At 40.8% G+C, this 27295-nt stretch overlaps 1 protein-coding gene across 2 annotated transcripts in view; it reads right to left on the reverse strand.

The window, feature by feature from the left end:
* The window catches only part of LOC136886040 (cytospin-A), a 471506-nt gene that overhangs the window by 326595 nt on the left and 117616 nt on the right, over nt 1–27295 (reverse strand). The window contains exon 1 of one of the 2 annotated variants that reach the window (XM_067158757.2): nt 6595–6732. The exons of the other annotated variant lie outside the window; for it this stretch is intronic. Coding sequence (XP_067014858.2) covers nt 6595–6636 — 42 coding nt within the window. The 5' untranslated portion in view covers nt 6637–6732. Of the gene's footprint in view, nt 1–6594; nt 6733–27295 lie in introns of those variants that run through there. 2 annotated transcript variants of the gene reach the window in all.

Raw genomic sequence — 27295 nt, forward strand, 5'->3', positions numbered from 1 at the left:
CTCTACATAACACTAATCAGAGGGAAAAAATGTGAGGGGTGCGACACTTCAAAAATGAAGATATCGGCTAAAGAAAGACAAGGGCCACGAAGAGCGTGAAAATGAAACACTCCCTAGGATTCGCAAACCTAATACCGTCGGGGTCGGAAAAGAACAAGAATTGACCATGGAACGTCCGTTAGGATAGCCGAAAGTGAGGAGCCCGCCTCAAGTAAGTGGAAGCGACGTCCGGACTCAGCTGAGTGCACCGTGATGGCCAACCCACGCTCCCAAATTCAGAGCCAGTGGGGGAGAGAGAGATTTTGTGTGTGTGTTCGTTCATACTGGGGGACCACAACGCCACATCACATGAGACACGTTGAAGGAAATACGCTAGATTTAGCGGAGAAGAAGCTACAGCGGGAATATTGTTCTTCTGCCGCCAAACGTTGGATTAAATAAGCTAGATTTAGCGGGAAAAAAGCAAAGCTGGCAACACTTGTACACGTTTCCAACTGTTACTGGGACTATCACCAACCTGCGTCGCGGTCATTTTCGACAAATGTTTTTCACCCCCTTCTCAACCCCCATCCCGATGGAGGTTGAACTTGGCATCCAGAGCATACAGGATACGTCGCTAGCTAGCTTTGATATGCTGCGGGCTGCTATTTATTATTTATACCACTGAGTAGTGTGTGTGAAGTAAAAGAAAAGGAAATCATGGACACCTCCTGGTGGAGTTTCTCTGGACATCCTAAGAATAAAGGAGGATTATTGTAAAATATTTTCTTATATGTAAAATGAATACAAAGACTTTTAACAAACCCACCGCAGATAATTCGGCAAGTACTTTTTATAAACTAATTCGTACTAGAACCACAACTAAAACGAACGAGATAGTTGCGGGACATGTCATGCAGCAGTAAGTTTGCATTTGTTTTAAGTAACAAGTAACCCGATTTGTTTTGAAATTTGAAGAAATAAAATCTGAATACTGTTAGGAAGTAGCATAACTTCTTAACATTCTTTATTGAAGTTTCCTCACAAGAAAAGTACCATGGTTTAAGTTTGTTTGTAATTTGATTGACGTAACATCTGTGCGATACCTTCCATTTTTGCTAGCCGATATTCATATACAGATCAGAGATACTTTCTAATGTTCGGCATCGGAATGCTGTTTATTACACGTATACGTCTGTCAATGAAGAACGACCGAAGGCTGCAAAGCACCGATTAGTAAGAGATTCAGAAATGTAGTAAGGAATGCTGCATGATAGCCGGTAGTCACGAAATCTCATTACATTCAGCTCACATCTAAAAGTAATATTACTCCACTTACTATATAGAATTTCTGATACCTGATTACTTTGCCAGTCACATGTATATGTATTGTTATATCGCTCAATGCATATCTTTAATCAGTGGAAAACTGGAGAAGTTTCTTAAGAACTTACTCGACAGATGCGGGTAAAGAAAAACGTGCCCATCTCTCCGCAGTGTTTAACATGGACTTGCCATCCCTCTTCTCCATTCCTGTCACGGCGAACGAACGTCTGGGATGAGGAATGCACATTAGCCTGGACAGACGCTACGCTATTTTGTCTAAAAATGTCATCTTTTAACTTCCTCTTATATACAAGAGAATCTTTCGTTCCTCTTTTCAGAATGATTATTTGCAATAAGAAGAGCCCGAATTCAGAATTATTTGTGTATAGAAGAGAAAAAAAACCCAGTTTCGCCCCCAGACTGGAGTAGAATCCTAACATCTAAAACAAACTGGAAATACATTCCAATTAGAACTACCCATTTTTCTTCTGCGGCCAACTGAACGTTGCAGCGGAGTCTGCACTGAACTACCGGGAACTCAAAACTCATGTTATTTTTTAAACTTAATACAGAATATCTACTTCAGCAATGTACTACTGAAGTAGCAGAACCTTCATAATGAACCAGATTCATGTTTAGACCTCACTATTGTTGACTGCTGCTTGCAATTTGTCGGATTTAGGTTGTATTTTATATTTATTTGTAGGGTTCAGAAGTTTATGACCTAGTAAATATGTCCTAAAAAGGTGAAATATGATTTATTTAGCAAATATGAGCGTATTACTAACGATATTCGTCTTCTTCTTCCTCCGCTTTTCTCACATCTGTGGGGTCGGGGGTGCGAACTGTGTCGCCCGGATGCCCTTCCTGACGCCAACCCTATATGGAGGGATGTAATTACTATTGCGTGTTTGTGTGGTGGTTGGTAGTGTAGTGTGTTGTCTGAATATGAACAGGAAAGTGTTGGGACAAACATAAACACTCAGTCCCCGGGCCAGAAGAATTAATCAGACGCGATTAATATGCCCGACCAGGCCGGGAATCGAACCCGGGACCCTCTGAACCGAAGGGCTCAACGCTGACCATTCAGCCAATGAGTCAGACTATTACTAACATTAAACGTGCTAAATACCGAAAGGTGATTAGTGATAATACAGCAAACATTAAATCATGCAAACTGATAGAGCTACAGTATAAATCTTTCAATATGCATTCACATTAAATCTCTTTACTGCCGGTATCTTCTCTACAGACCCTTTACAAAAGAGAATTGTTCCGTCAGTACTGAAGATCTCTTCACCGAGCTCTCTTCCACAACATTTCATTGCACTGCACTGCACTTCACTTCACTTTAGGTATGATAGGATTCTCTGTACTGCTAGAAGTGTGACCAATCAACAGTGACCAATCTGTTGAAATTCATTGGTGGTGAAAGGGGAAGAAGGTTGTAACTGAACCTGTCAAGGATGAACTTGGAGAGAGAAATCATGGAATTTCCTTGTTTGCTAACTGCTTCTTAGCTAAATATATCTACTGAAATGACATCCTCAATGGGACGACCGTACAACTTTTTCTCGGAATCAGGTCTCCAAAACCTGCAACCTGCGCCTTGTTATAAACAACGCCTCAATTTAAGCAAAAATGCTCAAAATGTAACCAAATATGGCCTTATATCATTAAAATGTGCAAAATATGACCGAAACCATGAAAAAGGTCGAAATATGCATTTATAAGCAACATAAAATTGCTTTATATGGATCCAGGGACTCATGATTCACACTTAGTGTTCAGATTTCTGGTAAAATGAGGTCAGGTCACACTTTTCCTTCACATCCGAACCTTAAAAATTTGCTTTACGTCGCACCGACACAGATGGGTCTTACGGTGACGATGGGATAGGGAAGGGCTAGGAGTGGGAAAGGAAGCCACCGTGACCTTAATGTAAAGCCCCAGCATTTGCCTGGTGTGAAAATGGGAAACCACGGAAAACCATCTTCAGGGCTGCCGACAGTAGGGTTCGAACCCACTATCTTCCGAACGCAAGCGGATAGCTATGTGACCTAAACCGTGCAGCCACTTGCTCGGCAGGCCTGTTTAAGTTCTAAGTAATGCAGATTATTTTCTCAAATACTGTGTAAGTTTCAAAATATCCCTCTATACGAGAGCTTTTACAGGTAAGAAATGAAATGGCGTATGGCTTTTAGTGCCGGGAGTGTCCGAGGGTATGTTCGGCTCGCCAGGTGCGGTTCTTTTGATTTAACTCCCGTAGGCGACCTGCGCGTCGTGATGAGGATGGAACAATTATGAAAACGACACATACACCCAGTCCCCGCGCCAGCGAAATTAACCAATGATGGTTAAAATTCCCGACCCTGCCGGGAATCAAACCCGGGACCCCTGTGACCAAATGCCAGCATGCTAACCATTTAGCCATGGAGCCGGACTACAGGTAAGACACATGCACAAATAGGCTATGGGCATATACAGTATATGAAATATTTGATTTTAGCCTCTTAAAAGTACGTATGTCGTATGTGCTTTCATTATAGTTTTGTTGTTACATTGAACTGAAAAGGGTGTGTTATCAGAAATCTTAAAAAATAGAACATCTAAACTAGTAACTGACTGAAGTTCTCGCTTTCCACTCATACGACGTTAAGTATTGTCTATTAAAGTATTCAGTCAATTTCTGAGACTAATACATGACGATTCAGTGATAATCCAATAAAGTTGTGGTATTCAAGTTCATAAATGCCTCAATTATAAAATCGAGTAGTTTAATATGGGCCCTATTTGAAATGTCCGAAATTTTTTGATTCAGTTTACACTGTGCTTCAAGCAAAACACATTGCATTATTCTTTCCATACACAGATGCCTCCCCTCTATAAGAACGCAAAATTAACAAAAGAGAAACATCAAAAATATGTTACTTATTATGCTTTATTATCCATGAAACTAATCATTCTTTTCTAATATTTAGATAACAGTTGTTAAAAAAATAGTTTGGCGTCCCACTAACTACTATGGTGTCGGAATTGTGTCCGTATGAGTTCTTTCGTTAAATCCACCGACACGAGGTTGGCGTATAGGTTTTCATTCCCCTCACCGAAGGGGAGGAGAGGGCCAACTAGAAGGTGACGCCTTCTCTCTGGCCAGGTAAAAAATACCACCGGACTGAGCAGGGATCAAATCCGCCAAGCTGAGCTCAGGAGGTCAGCGCTCTACCACTTCAGCCACTCAGCTCGGCAAAACAGATTAATTATGTCAATCACATAATGCAAATAAAGTGCAGAAAGGAAGCTTAATAATAATGTTATTGCCTTTACGTCCCACTAACTACATTTTGACGATTTTTCGGAGACCCCGATGTACCGGAATTTTGTCCCGCATGAGTTCATTTACGTGCCAGTAAATCTACTGACAAGACTGACGTATCTGAACATCTTCAACTACCATCAAGATCGAACCTGCCAAGCTGGGGTCAGAAGGGCAGCGCCTCAACCGACTGAGCCAATCAGCTCGACAGAAAAGAAGTTTTAATCTATTGCAAAGACTATTTGTTTAAACTAAAAGCAAGGCTTTTGTAGCTTATCAAATATGTGGATTATTTGGCATGAAAATGTGCGCGAGAATATCAACTAAACAGAAAATAATTATAAAATACTCAGTGTAGGGAACTTTTGTATATGTTCTAATCCCATGTTCTATAAAACCTCCTCAGTCCTGAGAAGAAATCTGGAACAATTTAACGAAAATCTTAAAAATCTATAAAACGTCAATAATGCCTAGATGGAATACAAAATAATATTTAAATGGTAAGCTAAGGTAGAAGCTAATATTAGTCCATATTTTGTTTATTAGACTGCTCTTCTTTTAGTTCATATGAATCGTCCTACGCTTTTAATAACAATTCTAAATTTAGGTATATTTTTTATCATGGATATGTTCAGCAAAACATGGTTATATTCATACTATACCTCTTCAAACTCCTTAATTAAAATATGAAGTTCGAATATATTTATGAGTATTTTAAAAAGAAGCGTTTTTGCATCAGAGTGACTGAAGTTGTAGTCAATTTATTTCAGTTTAAAACTATATTTATTTTAATAGATGTATTACTTCCACCGCATAATTTACTTATTTAGTAATATTTTTAGTTCCTCCACTTCAAAACACCAGCCATTTTAAAAATCATGCTCACTAATATATTGGCAGTCAATTCATGTAACACGGGCCCAATTAAAGCAACAGCACGATAGCAACGTTCATTTGATTTTAACAGGAGCTATTAGAATGACTAACACTACTTGATATTCTACGAAAGACAATGAACTTAGCATTGATGTAGTACCCCTTTACAAAACCTCTACTAGATGACTGTTCAAGATAAAAATATTAAGGTACAGCAGAGAGCAAAATGACTCAACGTAGCCCATATGACAGATCAAGGTTTAAGAGGGTAGCGACAACACTAGTAGGCCTATATGGAGTATCAAACTCGATCCGTTCGTGTATGTTTACATTCCCTAAGAGTAATAAGCATGACATGTCATCTTTTAATTGGTTCACAACGGACATTGCTAATTTATACAGAAATCATGAACATAGTTCCCACATTGTTGAAATGCTAATTTATTAGGTCTTGTTTTGTCATTTTTTGCCATTTTGTATTTTTAGGTCATTTTCTAAAATTATACGTCATTATTTGGTCATTTTTTTTTAATTTATTAGACTATTTTATACTCTTTTGAGTCATTTTCTGACACGTTTGAGGATTCTGAAGCATTTACGCCTGTAGGTATTGCATATTATCGCAACTTTAAGTGAGGATGAATACGGAGGCTTGGGAATCTTCACAACGCTTTGTCAATCAGGGGACTAAAGGAACTCTGTTCACTACATTCCAGGAGAAAGATCTCCAATTGGAGAAGTCTTCCTCTTGAAAAGTCCAGATTTTCTTCTGAAGACTCAGAGCGAAACATACAGAATTTCACCTTATTTTCTTTACATGACAAAAGCTCAAAAGGTTATTACAATGTCTATGTTATAGACTCTATAACATAAATATAGGTTATACCAACTATATTAGTAAATTGATTATAAAATTTCATTTAAAATTTATGTCTTTTTTTAATTTTCGGATCATTTTACTGGATTTGTGCGGTCATTTTATAAATCCTGGCCCCAGTAATAAGTAATGAATCTGTATTTCAGAGAATCGCTCTAGAAGAAACATAACATATGGAATGAAGAAACAATAACAGTTAAAATGTACAAGCTATACATACATCATCAAAGCCTCCACAGGCGTTCATATCCAGTTCGTTCATAGATGGTGAAAGAGCACAACTCCCGGTCTCTTGATCACACAGTTACTGTAAAAATGCTTCCAGATCTAACGCGTGTAGATATGCCACACAGGCACTACGATCGTCCGCCGCTCACCTCAGTTATGCATATGACGCACACTCAGTTAGGTCCTACTCGGCGTTACGTCAGTCCACGTCAGAGTCAGTTTAACAACTACGGGACCGACTAATGATCTACTTTATTAACGTACGTAAAATTCACTTTATAGAAGTTAGTCTGTTAAATTCCGAATGATTACAAATAAGGGTAACATATTTCAAGCTCTAATGACCTCGATGCCAGAAATCTTTAATTGAGAAACCAAACATTACGCTACTTCCTTCAAGGCTGCGTCATTAACACCGGTCAACACGATTTTTGTGATTAGGTTCTCCCTGTGTACCACTAGTTCCCTTTGCCCTAAACTAAATGAAAATCACTGCTTTATTGGTCCTGATTTGTTTTCGTCGTGAGGGGACTGATTATTTAAGAGTTTATACTAATTTTCGATTTTTTTAAAACCCAAAGTTTGTTCCAAACGACAAAGGAGACTATGAGGCCCGAAGGGAGTCCTACTACACAACCGCCGCGGAGCGATCAATTTTTAAAACCTTATTTATTGAAAGAAAGAACACAACCATCAGAGAGCATGATAGGAAACTATACTTTGGGACTTCTTCACGAAAGTTCACAGAAATACAAGAGAAAGTTGCAGCCATGTAAATGTTTACTTTTAATGTCATATCGGCATTTAACATAATCCAAATTATTTTCTCTTAATTTGTATGTCTATTTTTTCCCTTTCTGAAATCCTACTTTATATTTATGTATACGCAAGTAACTTACATATATCTGGAATTTTACTAAAAGTTGTCATATCTGTTGCTTCAAACACCTGTGCAATATTGTTTGGGTCATCAGTCCATAGACTGGTGTGATGCAGCTATCCATGCCACCCTACCTTCTGGCAACCTGTTCATTTCTACGTAACTACTACATCTACTCATCTGTTTGTCATATTCATACCTTAAAAACAACAACAACAACAACACAAACCACTACTGATCTGCATTTAGGACAGTCGCCCAGGTGGCAGATTCCCCATCTGTTGTTTTCCTAGCCTTTTCTTAAATGATTGTAAAGAAATTGGAAATGTATTGAACATCTTCCTTGGTAAGTTGGTAAGTTATTCCAATCCCTAACTCCCCTTCCTATAAATGAATATTTGCCCCAATTTGTCCTCTTGAATTCCAACTTTATTTTCACATTGTGATCTTTCCTGCGTTTAAAGACACCACTCAAACTTATTCGTCCACTGACGACATTCCACGCCATCTCTCCACTGACAGCTCGGAACATACCACTTAGTCGAGCAGCTCGTCTCCTTTCTCCCAAGTCTTCCCAGCTCAAACTGCTGCATTTTTGTAACGCTACTCTCTTGTCGGAAATTACCCAGAACAAATCGAGCTGCTTTTCTTTGGATTTTTTCCATTGTTAAATCACGTAATCCTGGAGAGGGTTCCTACCAGAGACTTATATGCCATCTCCTTTACATCCTTACTACAACCCCTAAATACCTTCATAACCATGTGCAGAGATCTGTACCCTTTATTTACAATCATATTTATGTGATTATTCTAATGAAGATCTTTCCTTATATAAACACCTAGATACTTACAATGATCCCCAAAAGGAACTTTCACCCCATCAACGGAGTAATTAAAACCGAGAGTACTTTTCCTATTTGTGAAACTCACACCTGAGTTTTAACCCCGTTTATCATCATACCATTGTCCGACTCGATGGCTGAATGGTCAGCGTACTGGCCTTCGGTTCAGAGGGTCCTGGGTTCGATTCCCGGCCGGGTCGGGGATTTTAACCTTAATTGGTTAATTCCAATGGCGCGGGGGCTGGGTGTGTGTGGCATATTCAACATTAGAAATCATCCTAAGTAGGGCCCTCATCTTCATCTTCACAGACATGCAGGTCGCCTAATAGGCCGTCTACTAGGAAAAGACCTGCACCAGGCCTCTCCGGAGGCCATACGCCATTATTATTATTATTATTATTATTATTATTATTATTATTATTATTACCGTAGTTTGGTGGATCAGCAGAGGTGAAAGAAGGTGCTGGGATGAATAGGTCTCAATCTACGAAATTAAAGTTAATTTAAAATTTAACAAGGTTATATTTTCTTTTCAGGATCAAGAAATAACAAATATAACAGGTACTTAGTAGCCTAGCAACAAATCGAGAATGTACAATTACAGTGGTTACAGGATTTGGGCTCCGAGAGCCAGACACACAATTCTTCAGCTATAAGCCCAACTTTACCCATATACAAGATTCAACAAAGGGGCAGAAGACCCCAATCATGCCCAGGAGCTCTTGCTCCCAATTACACAGTAAAGCCTCCTCGGGGCACGCAGAAACAAATTTTTTGGGAAGAGCAATCCGCTGTCAAAGTTCCAGCCTATCAAAGGCCACACCAAATTCCACCTTCAAGCTGTCCTCCAAGGACATAGACACAGGGGTAAAAATACCCAACCTACTGAGGCCTATTCACCAAAGAAACAGGACAATTACATCGCCCCAAAATACAAACTTGAGTGCAGGAGTAACTTGCACTCCGAATATACTTTATTAAAAACTATTTGGCTCTAGGCCGCTTATGCAAGGGCTAATCCCATACTACAGAGGTGACTTGTATTTAAAAAAAATTATATTACATTAGGAAGGGAAGAAACGGTTGTGAAAATAAGTTCACCTCAAAGCAATAGGAGTGGGAGCTCGAGAGGGTTAAGCACTCTCTATCCCAATATGTAGTTTAAAGAGATAGAATTTTTACCAAGAGTCTTTTACATGTTAGAGGAAAGTTACATGGTAAAGGCTTCGAACCTGCCCCGAGAGTTAGACTGCTGAGCTAGCAAGAAAAGAAGTTATTAAAAGGCCATTACCTCATTGAAGAACTGCTGCCCGACGAAAGAGGCGCTTCCCGCCCCCTGCTACATAATTTACACAATGATAGATGTTACTGAAGTGGCCCGGAGACCCGAAAATCAGCAGTTTATACACCCTCGTGGAACATTCGAGACCTTTCAAGAATAAGAACACCCGCCCACAAGCTTTTTATTGGACGGCCAAAAGATTACATGTCAAAACTGAAGAAGAAAGCCAGGATTGGTGAGAAATTAATTACCGAAATTTGCGATTGGCCTATTTCAAAACTGGCGGAAAGAAAGGGTTAACATTGCCAACTTAAACAATGGCAGAAATAAATTTAATAAGGAACAAACTTATAAATACTAAATTTCTTCAAAAAAAGGTTCCTACACTTCGCACTAGAGTGCACAATTGTAGTTCTTAAGAGGTGCCATCTAGAAGAGAATGTTCACACTTTTTGCTACAGAGAAAACAAAAATACATCGAAAACGACACAGTTCAGAACACTTCAAAATTTACAAGTAGGGACATCTTCTGAGAAACTTGAGAATTAACACGGTAGTTAAAGTTCAGACTTCCTCCAGTAGAGGAGTTTCAACTGGCGCAATGTTTGAATTAGCGGAGCGGAGGTGTACCGCCCGGTACAATTATTATTATTATTATTATTATTATTATTATTATTATTATTATTATTATACCATTGCCTACTGTCCATCTCGCAACATTGCAGAGATCATTTTGCAGTTGCTCACAATCTTGTAACTTATTTATTACTCTATACAGAATAACATCATCCGCAAAAAGCCTTATCTCTGATTCCACTTCTTTACACATATCATTGATATATTTAAGAAAACATAAAGATCCAATAATACTGCCTTGAGGAATTCCCCTCTTAATTTTTACAGGGTCAGATAAAGCTTCGCCTACTCTAATTCTCTGAATTCTATTTTCTAGAAATGTAGCCACCCATTCAGTCACTCTTTTTTCTAGTCCAATAGCACTCATTTTTGCTGGAATCCTACAGGTTGAGGCTTCAGTGGAATAACCTCTCCTAAACACGAACCGCCTTCTATCTAACCAGTTATTAATTTCGCAAACATGTCATATAATCAGAAAGAATGCTTTCCCAAAGCTTACACGCAATGCATGTCAAACGGACTGGCCTGCAATTTTCAGCTTTATGTCTATCACCCTTTCGTTTATATACAGGATAGCAACTCTCCATTCATTTGGCATAGCTCCTTCATGCAAACAATCAAATAAGTACTTCAGATATGGTACTATATCCCAACCCATTATCTTTAGTATATCTCCCGAAACCTTATCAATTCCAGCTGCTTTTCTAGTTTTCAACTTTTGTGTCCCTATCGTTTTTACCATCTACACAAGACCTGGATGTCTTAAGATGTGCCCTATATAGGAGTTCTAAAAATAAACTAGAACTGTGTATTGTAATGAAAGAGACTAGTCTGAAACTACCAATATTTCCTAGTTATATTAGTAGTTATCAATTAAAACGTATTTTACCCACCCATTCACATTTTAAGATAGTGTAAATGTCTTTGTTTCGCGGAAAAGCATACAAAAAATTACAAAATTGGGCATTATTTAAAAAAAATCATTTTCGCTCCACGACTGTTCTACCATGCCTTCTCTGGAGTAGAGGGGCCTCCCAGGCTGGAGATAACTTATAATAATAATAATAATAATAATAATAATAATAATAATAATAATAATAATAATAATAATAATGGAAAAGACGGTACCTGGTGGGAGAGGAAGAATGAAGATCTACACAGACATGCACAGAAGAATGAAATTTTATGGACACCTTATGAGAATGAGTGAAAGTAGGCTGACAAAAAGGAATTTTCAACTACATCATCACTGAAATACAGAGACCACAAAATGTGTTCAGGAGACAAGAAAATATATGGGAAAAGTTGGGATCCGTACAAGTCATATCTGGAATGGAGCAACTGGTTTTTTCCTTTTTTTTTTTCTTTACGTCGCACCGACACAGATAGGTCTTATGGCGATTGGTTAGGAAAAGCCTAGGAGTAGGAAGGAAGCGGCCGTGGCCTTAATTAAGGTACAGCCCCAACATTTGCCCAGTGTGAAAATGGGAAACCACGGAAAACCATATTCAGAGCTGCCGACAGTGGGGTTCGAACCCACTATCTCCCGGATGCAAGCTCACAGCTGCGCGCTCCTAACCGCACGGCCAACTCGCCCAGTAATTGACGATTTTGGTCTACTAGGTCCACCTCTGCCACAAACATTGAGAACTACGTACCTGTGACAAGTGTAGAATTGGGGTCTTGTCAGCCAAGCACGCGCGCTACACTTGGAGAGCAGTTACGGAAGAAGTCTCGACCTTCTGCGGGCAGGGCCGTACACTTCGCTATGCGGGCTGCGGCTGCGGTTTGGTCTGCAGTAATGCGGGCGACTTTAGCTTGGCTCTCTCACGTGTTCGCACTCGATATGAAGCTCTAACTTAAGGAATTTCAACTCGTTTATTCTCCAACGTTACAATAACTTGCGTTGCCATAAATTCAATGATAATACTGGCAATAATATTGTAGATTCTTATGTATTTGAGCGTTCAGTCTGCAACCCTCTTTCAATTAACTAAATGCCTCCATACTCCTAATTGCAATTCGTTCAGTGGGCTCGTTTAGTTTCATACCTCCTATCCTTAAATTATTAAGAACCGAGTTCAACCATCGTCAATTTGGTCTTCCTTAGCTTCTCTTACCCTCCACGGTCGAGATTATTATTATTATTATTATTATTATTATTATTATTATTATTATTATTATTATTATTACCTATGTCTTTGATTATGATCTACCCCCAATGATTAAGGTTTCCGATGCATATAATGCTTTAAGGTTTGATTACTGTTTTATGATGCCGTAGTTTTGCTTTCCTAGATACTGAATATTTGTTATATGAATTCCAGGTGATTCGGTAGACTTTTTGTGATGTAGAGATTCTCTTTTTATTTTTCCCTTGCGCGTGGGGGCGGTAGAATAACACCCACGGTATTCCTTACCTGTCGTAAGAGGCGACAAAAAGGGGCCCCCGGGGCCCTTAGCTATATTCTGGTATTGCTTCCACTGGATTTGATCTCCTGCCAATATAGCTTCATTCACTGGCTTATCGCTTCCTTACTTCATCTGAAAAAATCACTTTTGAAGATTTCTTTTCTCCTTCTCGGAAGTCTCTGATGTCTAATTGTCGAAAGTGGTTATTATTATTATTATTATTATTATTATTATTATTATTATTATTATTATTATTTTGCTAGGGGCTTTACGTCGCACCGACACAGATAGGTCTTATGGCGACGATGGGATAGGAAAGGCCTAGGAGTTGGAAGGAAGCGGCCGTGGCCTTAATTAAGGTACAGCCCCAGCATTTGCCTGGTGTGAAAATGGGAAACCACGGAAAACCATTTTCAGGGCTGCCGATAGTGGGATTCGAACCTACTATCTCCCGGATGCAAGCTCACAGCCGCGCGCCTCTACGCGCACGGCCAACTCGCCCGGTATTATTATTATTATTATTATTATTATTATTATTATTATTATTATTATTATTATTATTATTATTATTCAGAGACAGCTCAGTGCAAAAACGTCCAGCTATTGGGGTATTTATTTCTTTTACAACCCTGATCTGCAGATATCTGTCTGATGCCTGTGGTTTCAGCTGGCGAACTGCCCACGCCTAACGGCTTGAGTGTCACTTGGCACAAACTGCAAGCCGGTCATCTAACGGGGGCTACAAAACATCGCCGCTAAGCTCAAGCCCACACAATCACAATCTCATCTTGCATGTGCTTTTAACTCCGTTATTAGTCAAATGACTTCTACCTTGCAGGCTGCTGTCGCACAATACAGTGGGTATTTCTTATTCAAGTTCACAACCGGTTGCGGCGCGGCGTTCACTTCCCGACTGGAAAGTTGGAGGTTCAGTACTTAATTTGTATGGAAATAACTTCGTCGTGAAGAAAAATGCTTCTCCTAGAGCGAAACGCAATCCTCTCCCCACTCCTGTTCCAGCCATCAGGCGGGCCAGTTTTACAGTTCAACAAGCAGGAAGAACAAGACTTAGCAACGAAATCATAGTATTTAAGGAAAAAGCGAAGTCACATCCTATAATTTTAATAATAGTGAAAATTTCTTTCAGCTTATCCCAATTATTTCTGGGGTCGTTGGAGCCACATAGGGACATTTTGATTTGGGCTGAGGATTTACGACAGGATGCCCTTCCTAACGCCACGTGATTCTTGAGATGAAAATCTCGCCACAGATCGTCCGGATTCGAGCCTCTGCCTTCCGGTTGGGAAGCCAGCAGTTAGGCCAGTGAGCTAATTATGCCCCCAATAATAATAATAATAATAATAATAATAATAATAATAATAATAATAATAATAATAATAATAATAATAATAATAATAATAATAATTTCCGTGGCTCAGCCAGCAGCGCGCCGGTCTCCCACCGATTGGTTCCGTGGTTCTAATCCCGGCCACTCCATGTGATATTTGTGTTGGAAAAAGCGGAAACGGGACGGGGTTTTCTCTGGGTACTCCAGTTTTCCCTGTCATCTTTCATTCCAGCGATACTCTCCAGTATCATTTTATCTGTCAGTGATTAATCACTGCTCCAGAGGAGTGAGACAGGCTTCGGCAGCCGGCACAGTTTCTATCCTCGCCGCTCGATTGGGGCTTCATTCATTCCATTCCTGCTTCGTTTAAATGGCTGGAAACAGACTGAAGATAATCCGAGGAGCCGGATTTTTGACCCCCAGTAAATCAATCGACATGAGTTGACGTAACTGAGCACCTTCAAATACCACCAGGTTGAGCTGGGATCGAAAGCACCAATTCGGGTTCAGAAGGCTAGGGCTCTATCGCCTGAGCCATTCCGCGTGCTATCGTAAGATAGATTATTATTATTATTATTAGCCAGTAGTTTAATGTCCCACTAACACATCCAAAGATGGAAAACTGCTAGGATTGGGAAGTAACGGCCGTGGCCTTAATTAAGGTACAGTCCCCAGCATTTGCCTGGTGAGCAAATGGAAAACCATCCTCAGGGCTGCTGACGATGGGATTCGACCCAACCATCCCCCGAATGCACGCTCACCTCACTCAGTAATTACAATACAAACTCTGTATTCTACTACTTAGTCCCGTTTCTTGATACAGGGTCGCGGTTCACATGAGATGAATGTTTTTTTTTTTTTTTTTTTTGCTTTACGTCGCACCGACACAGATAAGTCTTATGGCGACGATGGGACAGGAGAGGACTAGGAGTGGGAAGGAAGTGTCCGTGGCCTTAATTAAGGTACAGCCCCAGCATTTGCCTGGTGTGAAAATGGGAAACCACGGAAAACCATCTTCAGGGCTGCCGACAGTGGGGTTCGAACCCACTATCTCCCGAATACTGGATACTGGGCGCACTTAAGCGACTGCAGCTATCGAGCTCGGTGGGATGAATGTGTATGGCATGTCTTACGGTCGGATACCCTTCCTGACGCCAATCTCAGTTGAGGAGCTAATGAAGATGAAATGAATGATGGATGGTGAATGAAACTGTAGTAAGGAGGCGGAAGGAATCTGCTGTGGCCTATGAATATGAACTCTTTCCGGCAATTTTCCTGGATGTGAAAATGGGAAACCACAAAACAGCTTCCTCAGGACAGACGGAACTTTTCTGCAATTGATGGTGATCAGCACCTCTCAGCAATATATCTTCATTACAGACACGAGATATATCCAGGAGACGTATAGCATTCTTCTACTAAAGGTGCGTTTTCCAAGGTGCGACTGTAGCCGCCACGGCGGCCGGAGCCGCACGACTGGGGTCGCCATAATACGTTGGCGACAGCAGCCGCAAGCGACGGGCACGCTGGGTGTTTTCTCAGACACGACTCCAGGCGCCAGTCGCGCAGTCCAGTCCGTCAGAAATGGACGAGAACACTGGCGATTTCGTTAGTGGCAGGGCTTTCCTTGACATGTTAATGGAAGACCATTTTTTGTCATTTTTGTACCAATCTCATGTCTCGTACAGACATATCCTTGTACTCCAGATGCTTTAAATCGTACACACATTTATGCTCGGAAACGAAGTGGCAAATAGCAATATCATGCGAGTGACTGAACACTCCCTCGACTTTTCGTTGCTCCGACATCGTACCAAAATTCAATAATTAATTGCTACACAACAGATACTTATATCAATTGTCGCAGCGACTGCGGCCGCCAGCACTGCTCACTGCACCAGTGTGGCGGCTCGAGCCGCAATCTCCGCGAGTCGCAGACCAAACACAAACTGCGCATGCACGGAGGTGGACACTGCTGTCGCCGTGCGGCTACAATCGCACCTTGGAAAACGCACCTTAAACCACATTTCCAGACCTTCAAAATTTTTTTATGGTGGTCGTTTTCAAAATCGAAACTTCCATAAAGCAAAATTGACCAAACATAACATTTAACCATGGGGTCTCTCAGTTTTAAATTTAATGCGTCTCAGCCACTAGAAATGTAAATTGAATTTATACATGTTTCACAAAGTATTTGTAATAATAATTGTACCGGTTGGTACACCTATACGCCGCACATTTGAATTTTTCGCCTTAAAGTACGCCTCTAGAGCTAAACCTCTGAACTTTAAAACCGAATTAATTCAACCGTTTATCTGAAGATGTCACTGTGTTAATTTCGAATTGTTTTTGTTTACTAATTATCAAGAAGTGTGGACATTCTCTCACAGATGTCTCTACCAAAAACTATGATCATGCACCCTGGTGCGAAGTGAAGGATTTTTTCTTGAAGATATTTTGTATTCATATGTTGTTGTCTTTACTAAATTTCGTTCTTTCGTTGGTGGGTTGGCAATATTAATCTTTTCTTTCCGCCAGTTTTGAACTTAGCCAATCCCGAATTTCTTTAATTAATTTTGGACCAATAGTGTCCTTCTCCAATTTTAATGTGTAAATTTTTGGGCAACCAATAAACGCCTGTGGGTGTGTCTTAATTATTCATGAAAGGTCTCGAATCTTCCATGAGGGTTTAAAAACTGCTGATTTTCATGGCTCGTCGCCACTTCAACAACATCTAGCTTAGTGTATGGAAGTATAGCAGGGGGCGGGTTGCGCCTCTTCCTTCGAGCAGCAGCTCTTCAGCAAAGGTAATGGCCTTTTAACATCTTTATTTCTTTCTTGCTCAGCAGTTTAACCCCCGGGGAAGGTTCGAAACCTTTTCGAAGTATCCTACCTGTTTAAAAATGTAACTTAGTGCCGGCTTATGTAAACATTTTCTTATTACTTTAACTGTAAGTCGGGGATAGGGAGTGCTTTACCCTCTCGAGCTCACCTTCAATTTGGATTTGAGGTGACTACGTTTTCATAACCGATTTTCTTCTGTCCATTAATGTGTTAAATTATTTTTCTTATACGAGTCACATCTATAGTATGGGAATAGCCCCTGTGTATCAGCTTAACGCCACTTAGGTTTTAACAAGCTTTCATGTAGGAGTGCAAGTACACGCCTCCATTCATCTTGACTTTTTTGGGGGGCCATTTAATTGATCTGTTCCTTTTCCACGAAGGCCCAGTAGATTGGGTACTAGATACCCCTGTTTCTTGATAGGTGTGCCTTGAGGGCAGTTGATAGTAATGTTGGTTGTTGCCTTTGATAGGCTTGAAAGATTGAGAGCGGTCAGCTCTTTCTGGTATTTTGAAAGGTGCCTCTAGTAGGCTTGATATTACTAGGCGGGAGCAAGTGCTCCATGTAATTAGGGGTTTTCTGCCCTTTGGTATTTTGTGATTGTGAGCTGAGAGCTCAGAGATTGTAAAAGGTGGGGTTTGAAGCCCAGATCATTAATTTGTCTCTAAATCCTTGCTTTTCTGGTCTTGTACCTGATTGACTTGTTAAGTTTTCAAATTCTATGTAAACATTTGTTAAATCGTGTTGTCTATTGAAAATATAACCTTTATTTAAATTTTAAATTCATCTTTCGGACTTGTAGTTAGACCCATTACAGCCCGCACCTTCTTTCACCTCTGCTGATCCACCAAAACACGGTAACAACAACAACATCAATAATAATAATAATAATAATAATAATAATAATAATAATAATAATAATAATAATGTTTTACGTCCCACTAACTAATTTTACGGTTCTCGGAGACGCCGAGGTGCCGGAATTTAGTCCCGCAGGAGTTCTTTTACGTGCCAGTAAATCTACCGACACGAGGCTGACGTAGTTGAGGACCTTCAAATACCGCCGGACTTAGCCAGGATCGAACCTGCCAAGCTGGGGTCAGAAGGCCTCAACCGTCTGAGCCGCTCAACCCGGCCGAAGTATTTGTCGGATGCGCGAACTGGCCGTGCTGTTAGGGTCGCGCAGCTGTGAGCTTGCATTCGGGAAATAGCGAGTTGGAACCCCAGTGTCGGCAGCCCTGAAAAGGGTCTTCCGTGGTTTCCCATTTTCACCCAGGCAAATGCTGGCGCTGTGTCTTAATTAAGGTCACGGCCGCTTCTTTCCCACTCCTAGCCCTTTCCTATACCACCCATCGTTACCATAAGACCTATCAGTGTCTGAGCGACGTACAACAAATATAAAAGGGAAAAAACTCATCTAAAAATATACTATAGTTCTATTTAAAAAAACGAAGCTGGTGATCGATATCTCCAATTCCATGGAAGACAATGTTTCACGAGTCCCTTAATAAAATTTAATAACGAAGACAGAATATCGACGTCTTCAATTATTAGAAGTTGTTTCCATGTAATATTTTGGGTGTCCAAACCTGTATAACGCCGATTGGTGGGTAGGGAAGATCAAGGCCGAGACGTCTAGAACTATCATGCAGGTTACAATTTACGAATTGATGGCCGATGGTGATTTGTTTCCTTATGAGTTCCAGGTTTACATTAACGCCGCCTTATTGCCAAGTTTGGAGATGATACTGCATGTGTGTAACAATGCGAAAAACAACATTTTTAACTTACAAAAAAAAAAAGAACGAGTAATTCTGCTAGTGTAATAAATCTTGAAAAATACAGAACTGGTAACGCAAGCTCAAGATTTGATGGGAAAGTGCTTGGACTGGTGCCAGAAAGGACAACAAACTCCTTCCAAATGTATCCTTTGAACGACGTACATTATTTCCACAATTCCTACCCCCAACTTTTTTCTTTGCTAAATGTTAAACGACGTACTAACGTATACATGTTTTCGGCCACTCTGAGATGGGAAGGGCTACGATTGGTTAAGTAAAAGTAGTGACCATTTTTAAATTTATTTATTTTTACAATTTGCTTTACGTTGCATCGATACAGATTGGTCTTATGGCGACTCTGGGATAGGAAAGGGCTACGAGTCGGAAGGAAACAGCCGTGGTCTTAATTATAAGGTACATCGGAAAACCATTTTCAGAGCTGCCAACGGTGGGGTTCGAACCCACTATCTTCCGAATGCGAGCTCACAGATGAACGACCCTAACCGCACGCCAAGTCAATAGGTTGGCCTTTCCTAAGATACAGGCCCAGTATTTACCTACTCTGAAAATGGTAAATCATGAAAGGCTATCTTCAGAGCTGGAGACAGAGGGATTCGAATCCATTATGACCTGAATGCAAGCTAAGTTTCACAACCCGTATCGCGTAAACCAGAGATGAACAACACGTAGCTCTGGGAACAAGAACACATAGTGAGTCTCTTGCCTGCCGCTCCGAGCTCACGGCCCCACTGTCTCTTCACGCACACTCTCACCGCTCTGTTGCTCGTTTGTGGCCGAGAGCCTCAAACACGAAGCAGCCTTTTCCATAATGTATCTTATGAAGCCTAGACTGAGAGTAAATCTTTTTGATACACTCTTTAAGGCTTCGCTTCGTGTAATATGCCAAACTCCCTCACACTGAACAAAATACAAAGTTCATGGTAATCACCAAGTAGGAAATCACCAACACTTATCACTCTGGACAGAATCATAATTGAAAGGGAGTTACATTTCAAGGGCACAAGAATATCATCCAGATGTAGATATCTATATATAAGTTATATAAAATAAGAGATTTGTCTGTAAATTGCTCAGAATTTGAAAAGAATGGTATTTCTGTTTCGGTCTTGTCCACAGTAACAAGGAAATGCACTTTCTACTTTTCTGTAATTTCTGTCTGTATGTATATATGTATTTATGTATGTATGTACACGATCCACGAGTAAACGGCTGAAGAGAATTTAATGAAAATCGGTATGTACGAGTCGGGGGATGAGCCACTACAACCTAGGATATAAATCACTTTATTCACGCTGAGTGAAACTGTAGTGTAGAGGAAGGTCTAAAATTGAATTCTCAAATATTAACATTATTACTGGTCCTATTCTAAAGTTATATATAATTAAATTTCCGATCATTTACTGTATGTCTTGTACATTTTTACCGTTCCGGCTATGATAACACAAGATATTCGTGAATTTGTATTTTTGTTGCCAAGTCCATATCAATGCCGAACCAATGGGCAATGGGAAAATGGGTTAACAGAATTTAATGAAAATCGGCGTATAGAGTCGGGGATTAAGAAACTACAGTCTAAGTTATAAACAATTTTATTCACCTTGGTTGAAATTGTAGTTTAGCGGAAAGCGCCTAAAATTTAATTTTAAATACCTATGTTAATGGTCCCATACAAAAGGACTACACAACAAAAGTTACAGAGAATACAATTTCCGATAATTTATGTTTCATTCAGTTTTATCTTACCGATTATTATAAGAGTGGTATTTCAGAGTCGGAAGAAACCTAAATGTGAAGGCCTACAATATTGAAAGCATATGACACTGATAAACAATAACATTACATTGATCATTGTTTGTTGGATGTTCTTTATACCTTATGCTGCCACTCAACTCCGATAGATGGGATTAATGCTGCGTACCGAGCCAGACTGAAAATTGGCGAGAAATAACTGGGGAATTAGAAAACCTTCTTTAGCATGCCATTCCCCTGGTTCATAAATTTTCCGATATGCTTGTACGTAAACACACTGACGCGCTGTTTAGAATGAGCTGTGTGTACACTTAAGGCAGGCTCACTTAGTAGTATTAGTAGTATTAGTAGTAGTAGTAGTATGACCTGGTCTAGAATTACAATTTAGGCCTATTCCAAATTATAGCACCACAATTCACTAAATAACTCAACATTTAACCTTGAAAAAGCTGTCTCTCAAGAAAAGCTTCTTCCTCTTCACTTTTATTTATTTCTACATTCATTTTATTCCAAATTAGCAGTGAAGAGGGGATTTCTCTGGATTGGAGAAAAAATTATCCAAGTCATAATATCCGCCGCCAGTGTAGTGAATTAAGGTTTTCTGACTCATCGAATACTCCTATTAAACAGATGAGTAAGAGGGCATAGGACTCTAGGACTCGACAGTACCCCCCCCCCGGCTTCATGCCCCCCTGCCCCCGAAATTAAAATTTTCACGGCACACGGCTATCTGCGGCCTAGTTATTCAGGCTCTGGAACTTTGGACTGTTAGATCGGCAGCGTAGTACCGTCCGTTAAAAGTGATAAAATGTGTGGTTTTTAATTTGATCGAGAATTACATATGATAGCATTGCTTTTAATCGCGACATTCCTACTGGCGTCATTGTGCTGATCTATGTTAATTTCAGTTGGGAAAACCACTAACGCAGTCTTTCTGAGGATGTAAAAAGTCAGGTGGAGAGCGAGTGTATGCCATTTTAATGAAAACTCCCCAACTTAATTGTGACCGATGGTAGGTAGGAGGGCCCACCATTACAATGAAATTTCCGTAACCCCGTCTTCGCATAAGAAAGACTTTGGTGACTTCCCCATCGCGTTTCTAGGGTAACATTAAGAGCTATGCAATTTAATACAATCTTATTCACAACGTGTACACTACCTAACCTAGAACTCTGTATAAAATGTAGAATTCCGTAACGAAGTACGGATACATCAGCTAGTCAAAACTAAAATCAGCTCATTTTGTGCGCCACCGTGGCCTCCGTTTCGAAATTCGTTGGTATGTCGTAAAGTGTTTTGTGCGCCACCGTGGCCTCCGTTTCGAAATTCGTTGGCATGTCGTAAAGTGTTGTGTATTATGTACATATTATGTATATCTTTTTCATGAATCAAATCAACTTTGAATTGGCGCGTGATACTTTCCTATAATGCACATAATGTTGAATATTATCTCAGTTTTCTGTACATGTCTGATTTCATTCTTCTAGTTGTTCTGTTATTTCTCTTCTATTTGAATCCACAGTTTTTAAATGACCTATAAATTAAACACTTTATTTCTCCTTTCAGAATATTATTTTGCATAATGTGTCGTGTTTATTTCGTACTCGTTTTAATATTAAGACTGTATAATTTAAGTGCATAACTGAATGTGTTACTTTGTGTTAGGCATCACTGTAAAATTATTATTGTAGTAACTGTAGCCTGTATATTTATTGTATTATCTTGTTTGGGTAGTTCATTGCATTCTTTGTATCGTCTTGTTTCTTCAGTTAATGTTTAGTAGTGTGGTTATTAATTGTACTACCGGGCGAGTTGGCCGTGCGCGTAGAGGCGCGCGGCTGTGAGCTTGCATCCGGGAGATAGTAGGTTCGAATCCCACTATCGGCAGCCCTGAAAATGGTTTTCCGTGGTTTCCCATTTTCACACCAGGCAAATGCTGGGGCTGTACCTTAATTAAGGCCACGGCCGCCAATTCCCTCAACCTTCTCCGAGCATTTCCTTCACCGCAACAAATCTCTTGGCCTGAGAGACGGCGCTACCGTATAAGAGGCCCGCCTCCACCTTCAGCGGAGGAATTAAAAACATTTTCGTACTAGTAGTGGAAAACTTACTCCATGATGCTCCCCTACCCTCTGAGAGGAGACGGCACCACAAAGAGAAGAAAACGCTTTTCAACAAACTGGACATGGCGACATCCTGGGGTGTCGCATGCTGGTCTATGGAATGTCGCGATCTGTCAGATATACGTGTATTCGGATGATACTCCTGAAATTAAGAAACAAAATCGTTGGTCACTCTTAAGCAATTTGGATTCGGAAAGTAAAAGCGACCAGCTATGAAATGTTTCCAAATATATCACTTTCCAGATCTGAACACAAATGCTTATGATCGGACAAGAAATCAAATTTGTTTGATCGGAAGTTAGTGGACTTTCCTCCGAAGGCAACGAGATGATTTTGGTAAATTCTGGATAAGAATTATTTCCGCATCTGGTTAAATAGACTGTTGTGATTTTGTTGCAGTATTCGACCACAAATTCTTGCGAAACAGGATTTTCTATGACGACCAATATCAAAGTTCGCCTCTGTGGTGTAGTGGTTAGCGTGATTAGCTGTCACCCCCGGAGGCTCGGGTTCGATTCCCGGCTCTGCCACGAATGTGAAACGTGGTACGAGGGCTGGAACTAGGTCCACGCAGCCTCAGGAGGTCAAATGAGTAGAGGTGGGTTCGATTCCCACCTCAGACATTCTGGATATGGTTTTCCGTGGTTTCCCACCTCCTCTCCAAGCAAATGCCGGGATGGTAACTAACTTAAGGCAACGGCCGCTTCCTTCTGTACTCTTTCCAATCTTCCCATCCCCCCACAAGGTCCCTGTTCAGCTTAGTAGGTGAGGCCGCCTGGTCGAGGCAATGGTCATCCTCCCCAGTTGTATTCCCCGACCTAAAGTTTCACGCTCCAGGATACCGTCGTTGGGGCGGTAGAGGTGGGGTTCCTTGCTGAGCCCGAGGAAAAAACCAACCTTGGAGGGTAAAGAGATTAAGAAAGAAAGAGAGACCAATATCAAAACAGTGAGAATGAGCAGATTAAAAACTGCTGGCTGAACTCGAGTAAATTTATTCCATATTCGTCAAAACATAAAAAGAAAATTATAAGACTCCTCAGGGACAAGTGAGCCAGAAGTATCCCATATACTAAAAGGCTACTTAAGCACCCTTCGTAAAAAGAAAAAAGAAACACACATTTCCAATATTATTTACATTTCATATCAGGTAAAAGAAACATACTTTCCAACAGTTCTAAGGGAAACGAATACGTATTTTCACCTTTAGTTTTAGAAGTTTCTTTTAATAATAATAATAATAATAATAATAATAATAATAATAATAATAATAATAATAATAATAATAACTTCGTGTGACTATTTCTAGCAGGGATCAGCTCTTGTAAAGCAGACCCTCCGATGAGGGTGGGCGGCATCTGCAATGCGTGCTTTTTTTTGCTAGTAGCTTTACGTCGCACCGACGCAGATAGGTATTAAGGCGACGATGGGATAGGAAAGGCATAGGAGTGGAAGGAAGCGGCCGTGGCCTTAACTAAGGTACAGCCCCAGCATTTGCCTGGTGTGAAAATGGGAAACCATGGAAAACTATCTTCAGGGCTGCCGACAGTGGGATTCGAACCCACTATCTCCCGGATGCAAGCTCACAGCAGCGCGCCTCTAACCGCACGGCCAACTCGCCCGGTTCTGCGTGTTATTGTGGTGGAGGATAGTGTTAGGTGTGGTGTGTGAGTTGCAGGGATGATGGGGACAGCACAAATACCCAGCTCCCGAGCCACTGGAATTAACCAATGAAAGTTAAAATCCCTAATCCGGCCGGGAATCAAACCCGGGACCCTCTGAATCAAAGGCCAGCACGCTAACCATTTAGCCATGGAGCCGGACTCGAGTTCAGAAAGATGCCGCTATGGAAAGCACTGGTCTACATCAAAGCAGCAATGTCAGAGACGGGAAGGGGAGATAACACTGTGTAGAAGGACTTTCGGCAGCGAGAGAAGTCCCGCCGCGCGAGTACAGAACGTCAGTCATATTTGTGATGAAGGAGACCGTTTGGAGTGTAAACACAGCCACACAGCAGGTGCAGGCAGCACCGTTACAGTCGGCCGGGGCCAATGCTCCCTTCTCCTTACAGGTGCGAGCCGCACGGCGCCAACACAGTCTCATTCACTCTCGGTAAGGAAGTCCGCCACACGCATACATACTAACAATTATCTTATAATAGAACCACCCCATAGAGACTCGTAAATCTACCGGAAACTCTTCTCGAGCTCCAGACGATAATAAAAGTTACTCCCAGCATTGCCAGGGATTCTTCTTCTGTCAACCCACATGAGATTGGGAACAATCGTGGATGGAGGCATGATAGTTCCGCACTATGTTCCATTTCAGGAAAAAGAAAATTTTTCGCGTTATTTTGCGAAATAGGTCGGACTCCATCGCTTTAATCCTTTCCTAAAGTTATTCATAAACCAAACCAAACCAAACCCCATGGCACTACAGCCCTTGAAGGGTCTTGGCCTACCAAGCGACCGCTGCTCAGCCCGAAGGCCTGCAGATTACGAGGTGTCGTGTGGTCAGCACGACGAATCCTCTCGGCCGTTAATCTTGGGTTTCTAGACCGGGGCCGCTATCTCACTGTCAGATAGTTCCTCAATTCTAATCACGTAGGCTGACTGGACCTCGAACTAGCTCTCAGGTCCAGGTAAAAATCCCTGACCTGGCCGGGAATCGAACCCGGGGCCTCCGGGTAAGAGGCAGGCACGCTGCCCCTACACCAGGGGGCCGGCAAAGTTATTCATAAAACGTTTAATTCGTGAGATTTGTGAATTATTTATGTGAAAGATACACTAGATAAATAATGAGAAGTAATATTGATAATCATTCATTACTCCTCACATAATCTTGATTAAAACTATGAAATGAAATGTCGTATGGCTTTTAGTGCCGAGATATCCCAGGACCGGTTCGGCTCGCCAAGTGCAGGTCTTTTTATTTGACACCCGTAGGCTACCTGCGCGTCGTGATGAGGATTAAATGATGATGAAGACAATACATGCACCCAGCCCCCGTGTCAGGGAAATTAACCAATGATGGTTAAAATTCCCGACCCTGCCGGGAATCGAACCCAGAACCCTGTGACCAAAGGCCAGCTAGCTAACCATTTAGCCATGGAGCCGGATAATATAGCCCTAATCAAGATTACATAAATTACCCTTTCGCCCTGCAAGGCCATATCAATAAGAGATTTTATAGAATATTAATACGAAGAGATAATTCTGTCTTCTGATTTCCTTCACAGACGTGATATTGGAATACAATTTCAAGATCGCTATTTTCCACGAATTTCGCTGCATTTTCGCACTTATCGCAAAATAAGCAAATTTCGCATTAAAATGGCCTTGACGCTTTAACTGGCTGTAATTCGCGAAAACAAAATCACTAATTTCTTATTCGGAATCATATGATACGTTAAAATATTTCAAAATCGCTTCAAAATATTTCTTGTCGCGTTTATCGTCAATGCGAAAAGAATCATGCCCCTAGTCACGGAGTAATTTTTCCTAGTTTTATGTTTTCAGTCTCACTGGTAACACCCCAACTAGAGTATGGTTCAATTCTATGAGACTCTCACCAGGATTACTTAATACAAGACCTGGAAAAAAATCCAAAGGAAAGCAGCGCGATTAGTTCTGGTGATTTTGTCAAATGTTACGAACTTTGGACTGGGAAAACCTGTGAGTAAAAATACTAACTAAAACGCGGCATGTTTTGAGTTGTCAGTCGAGAGATGGCTTGGAATGACATTAACAGCGTAGGTGGAGTTTTTAAGATTAGAAAATATAACAAAATGAAGATAAAGGTGGAATTCAAGAGTATAAATTGGGGCAAATATTCGTTTATAGGGAGAGGAGTTAAGGATTGGACTAATTTATCAAGGGGGGTGTTAGATAAATTTCCAATTTCTTTGAAATCACTTAATAACAGTCTAAGGGAAGAATTGTTAGGGAATCTGCCACTTGGGCGACTGCCATAAATGTAGATCAATGGTGATTGATTGAGTGATTATAGAATCACTGTCGCATGTTTTACGTCCAGAATAATCTTCTCCACCCACGTCTATGTTCCGCGTCTATCTTGCATTCCTTTCCTTATCAGCTGTATCAAGTTGTATTCAGTGTTACCAACGGACTGAGTTAAAATCGGTTAAATAGATTAAATGTCTCACCAAAAATCAGTCAAATCGCTTTCCAGAAACCGATGGAAAATCCGCCAAAATATAAAATTATATTCATAACTCTCCAACTGAAGCAAAATATGCTGCGAGAGGAAGATAAACAGCCGGGCTGAGCGGCTCAGACTGGGCAGGTTCGATCCTGGCTTAGCCCGGTGGTATTTCAAGGTGCTCAAATACGTCAGCCTCGTGTTGGTAGATTTACTGGCATGTAAATGAACTCCTGCGGGACTAAATTCCGACACCTCGGCGTCTCTAAAAACCGAAAAAGGAGTTAGTGGGACGTAAAGCCAAGAAAATTATCAAATAAAGATACATATTTAATAATAAACCAACTGTATAAATGAAGTGTAGGGTGTAGGGGCAGCACGCCTGCCTCTTATCCAGAGGACCCGGGTTCGATTCGCGGCCAGGTCAGTGACTTTTACATGGGGGCAGGTTCGAGATCCACTCAGCCTAAGTGAAGAGCTATCTGACGGTGAGATAGCAGCCCCGGTCTAGAAAGCCAAGAATAACGATTTAGAGGATTCGTCGTGCTGACTACATGCCACCTCGTAATCTACAGGCCTTCGGGCTGATCAGCGATCGCTTGGTGGGCAATGGCAC

The sequence above is a fragment of the Anabrus simplex genome, chromosome X (genome assembly GCF_040414725.1).
Source record: "Anabrus simplex isolate iqAnaSimp1 chromosome X, ASM4041472v1, whole genome shotgun sequence".
NCBI lineage: Eukaryota > Metazoa > Arthropoda > Insecta > Orthoptera > Tettigoniidae > Anabrus > Anabrus simplex.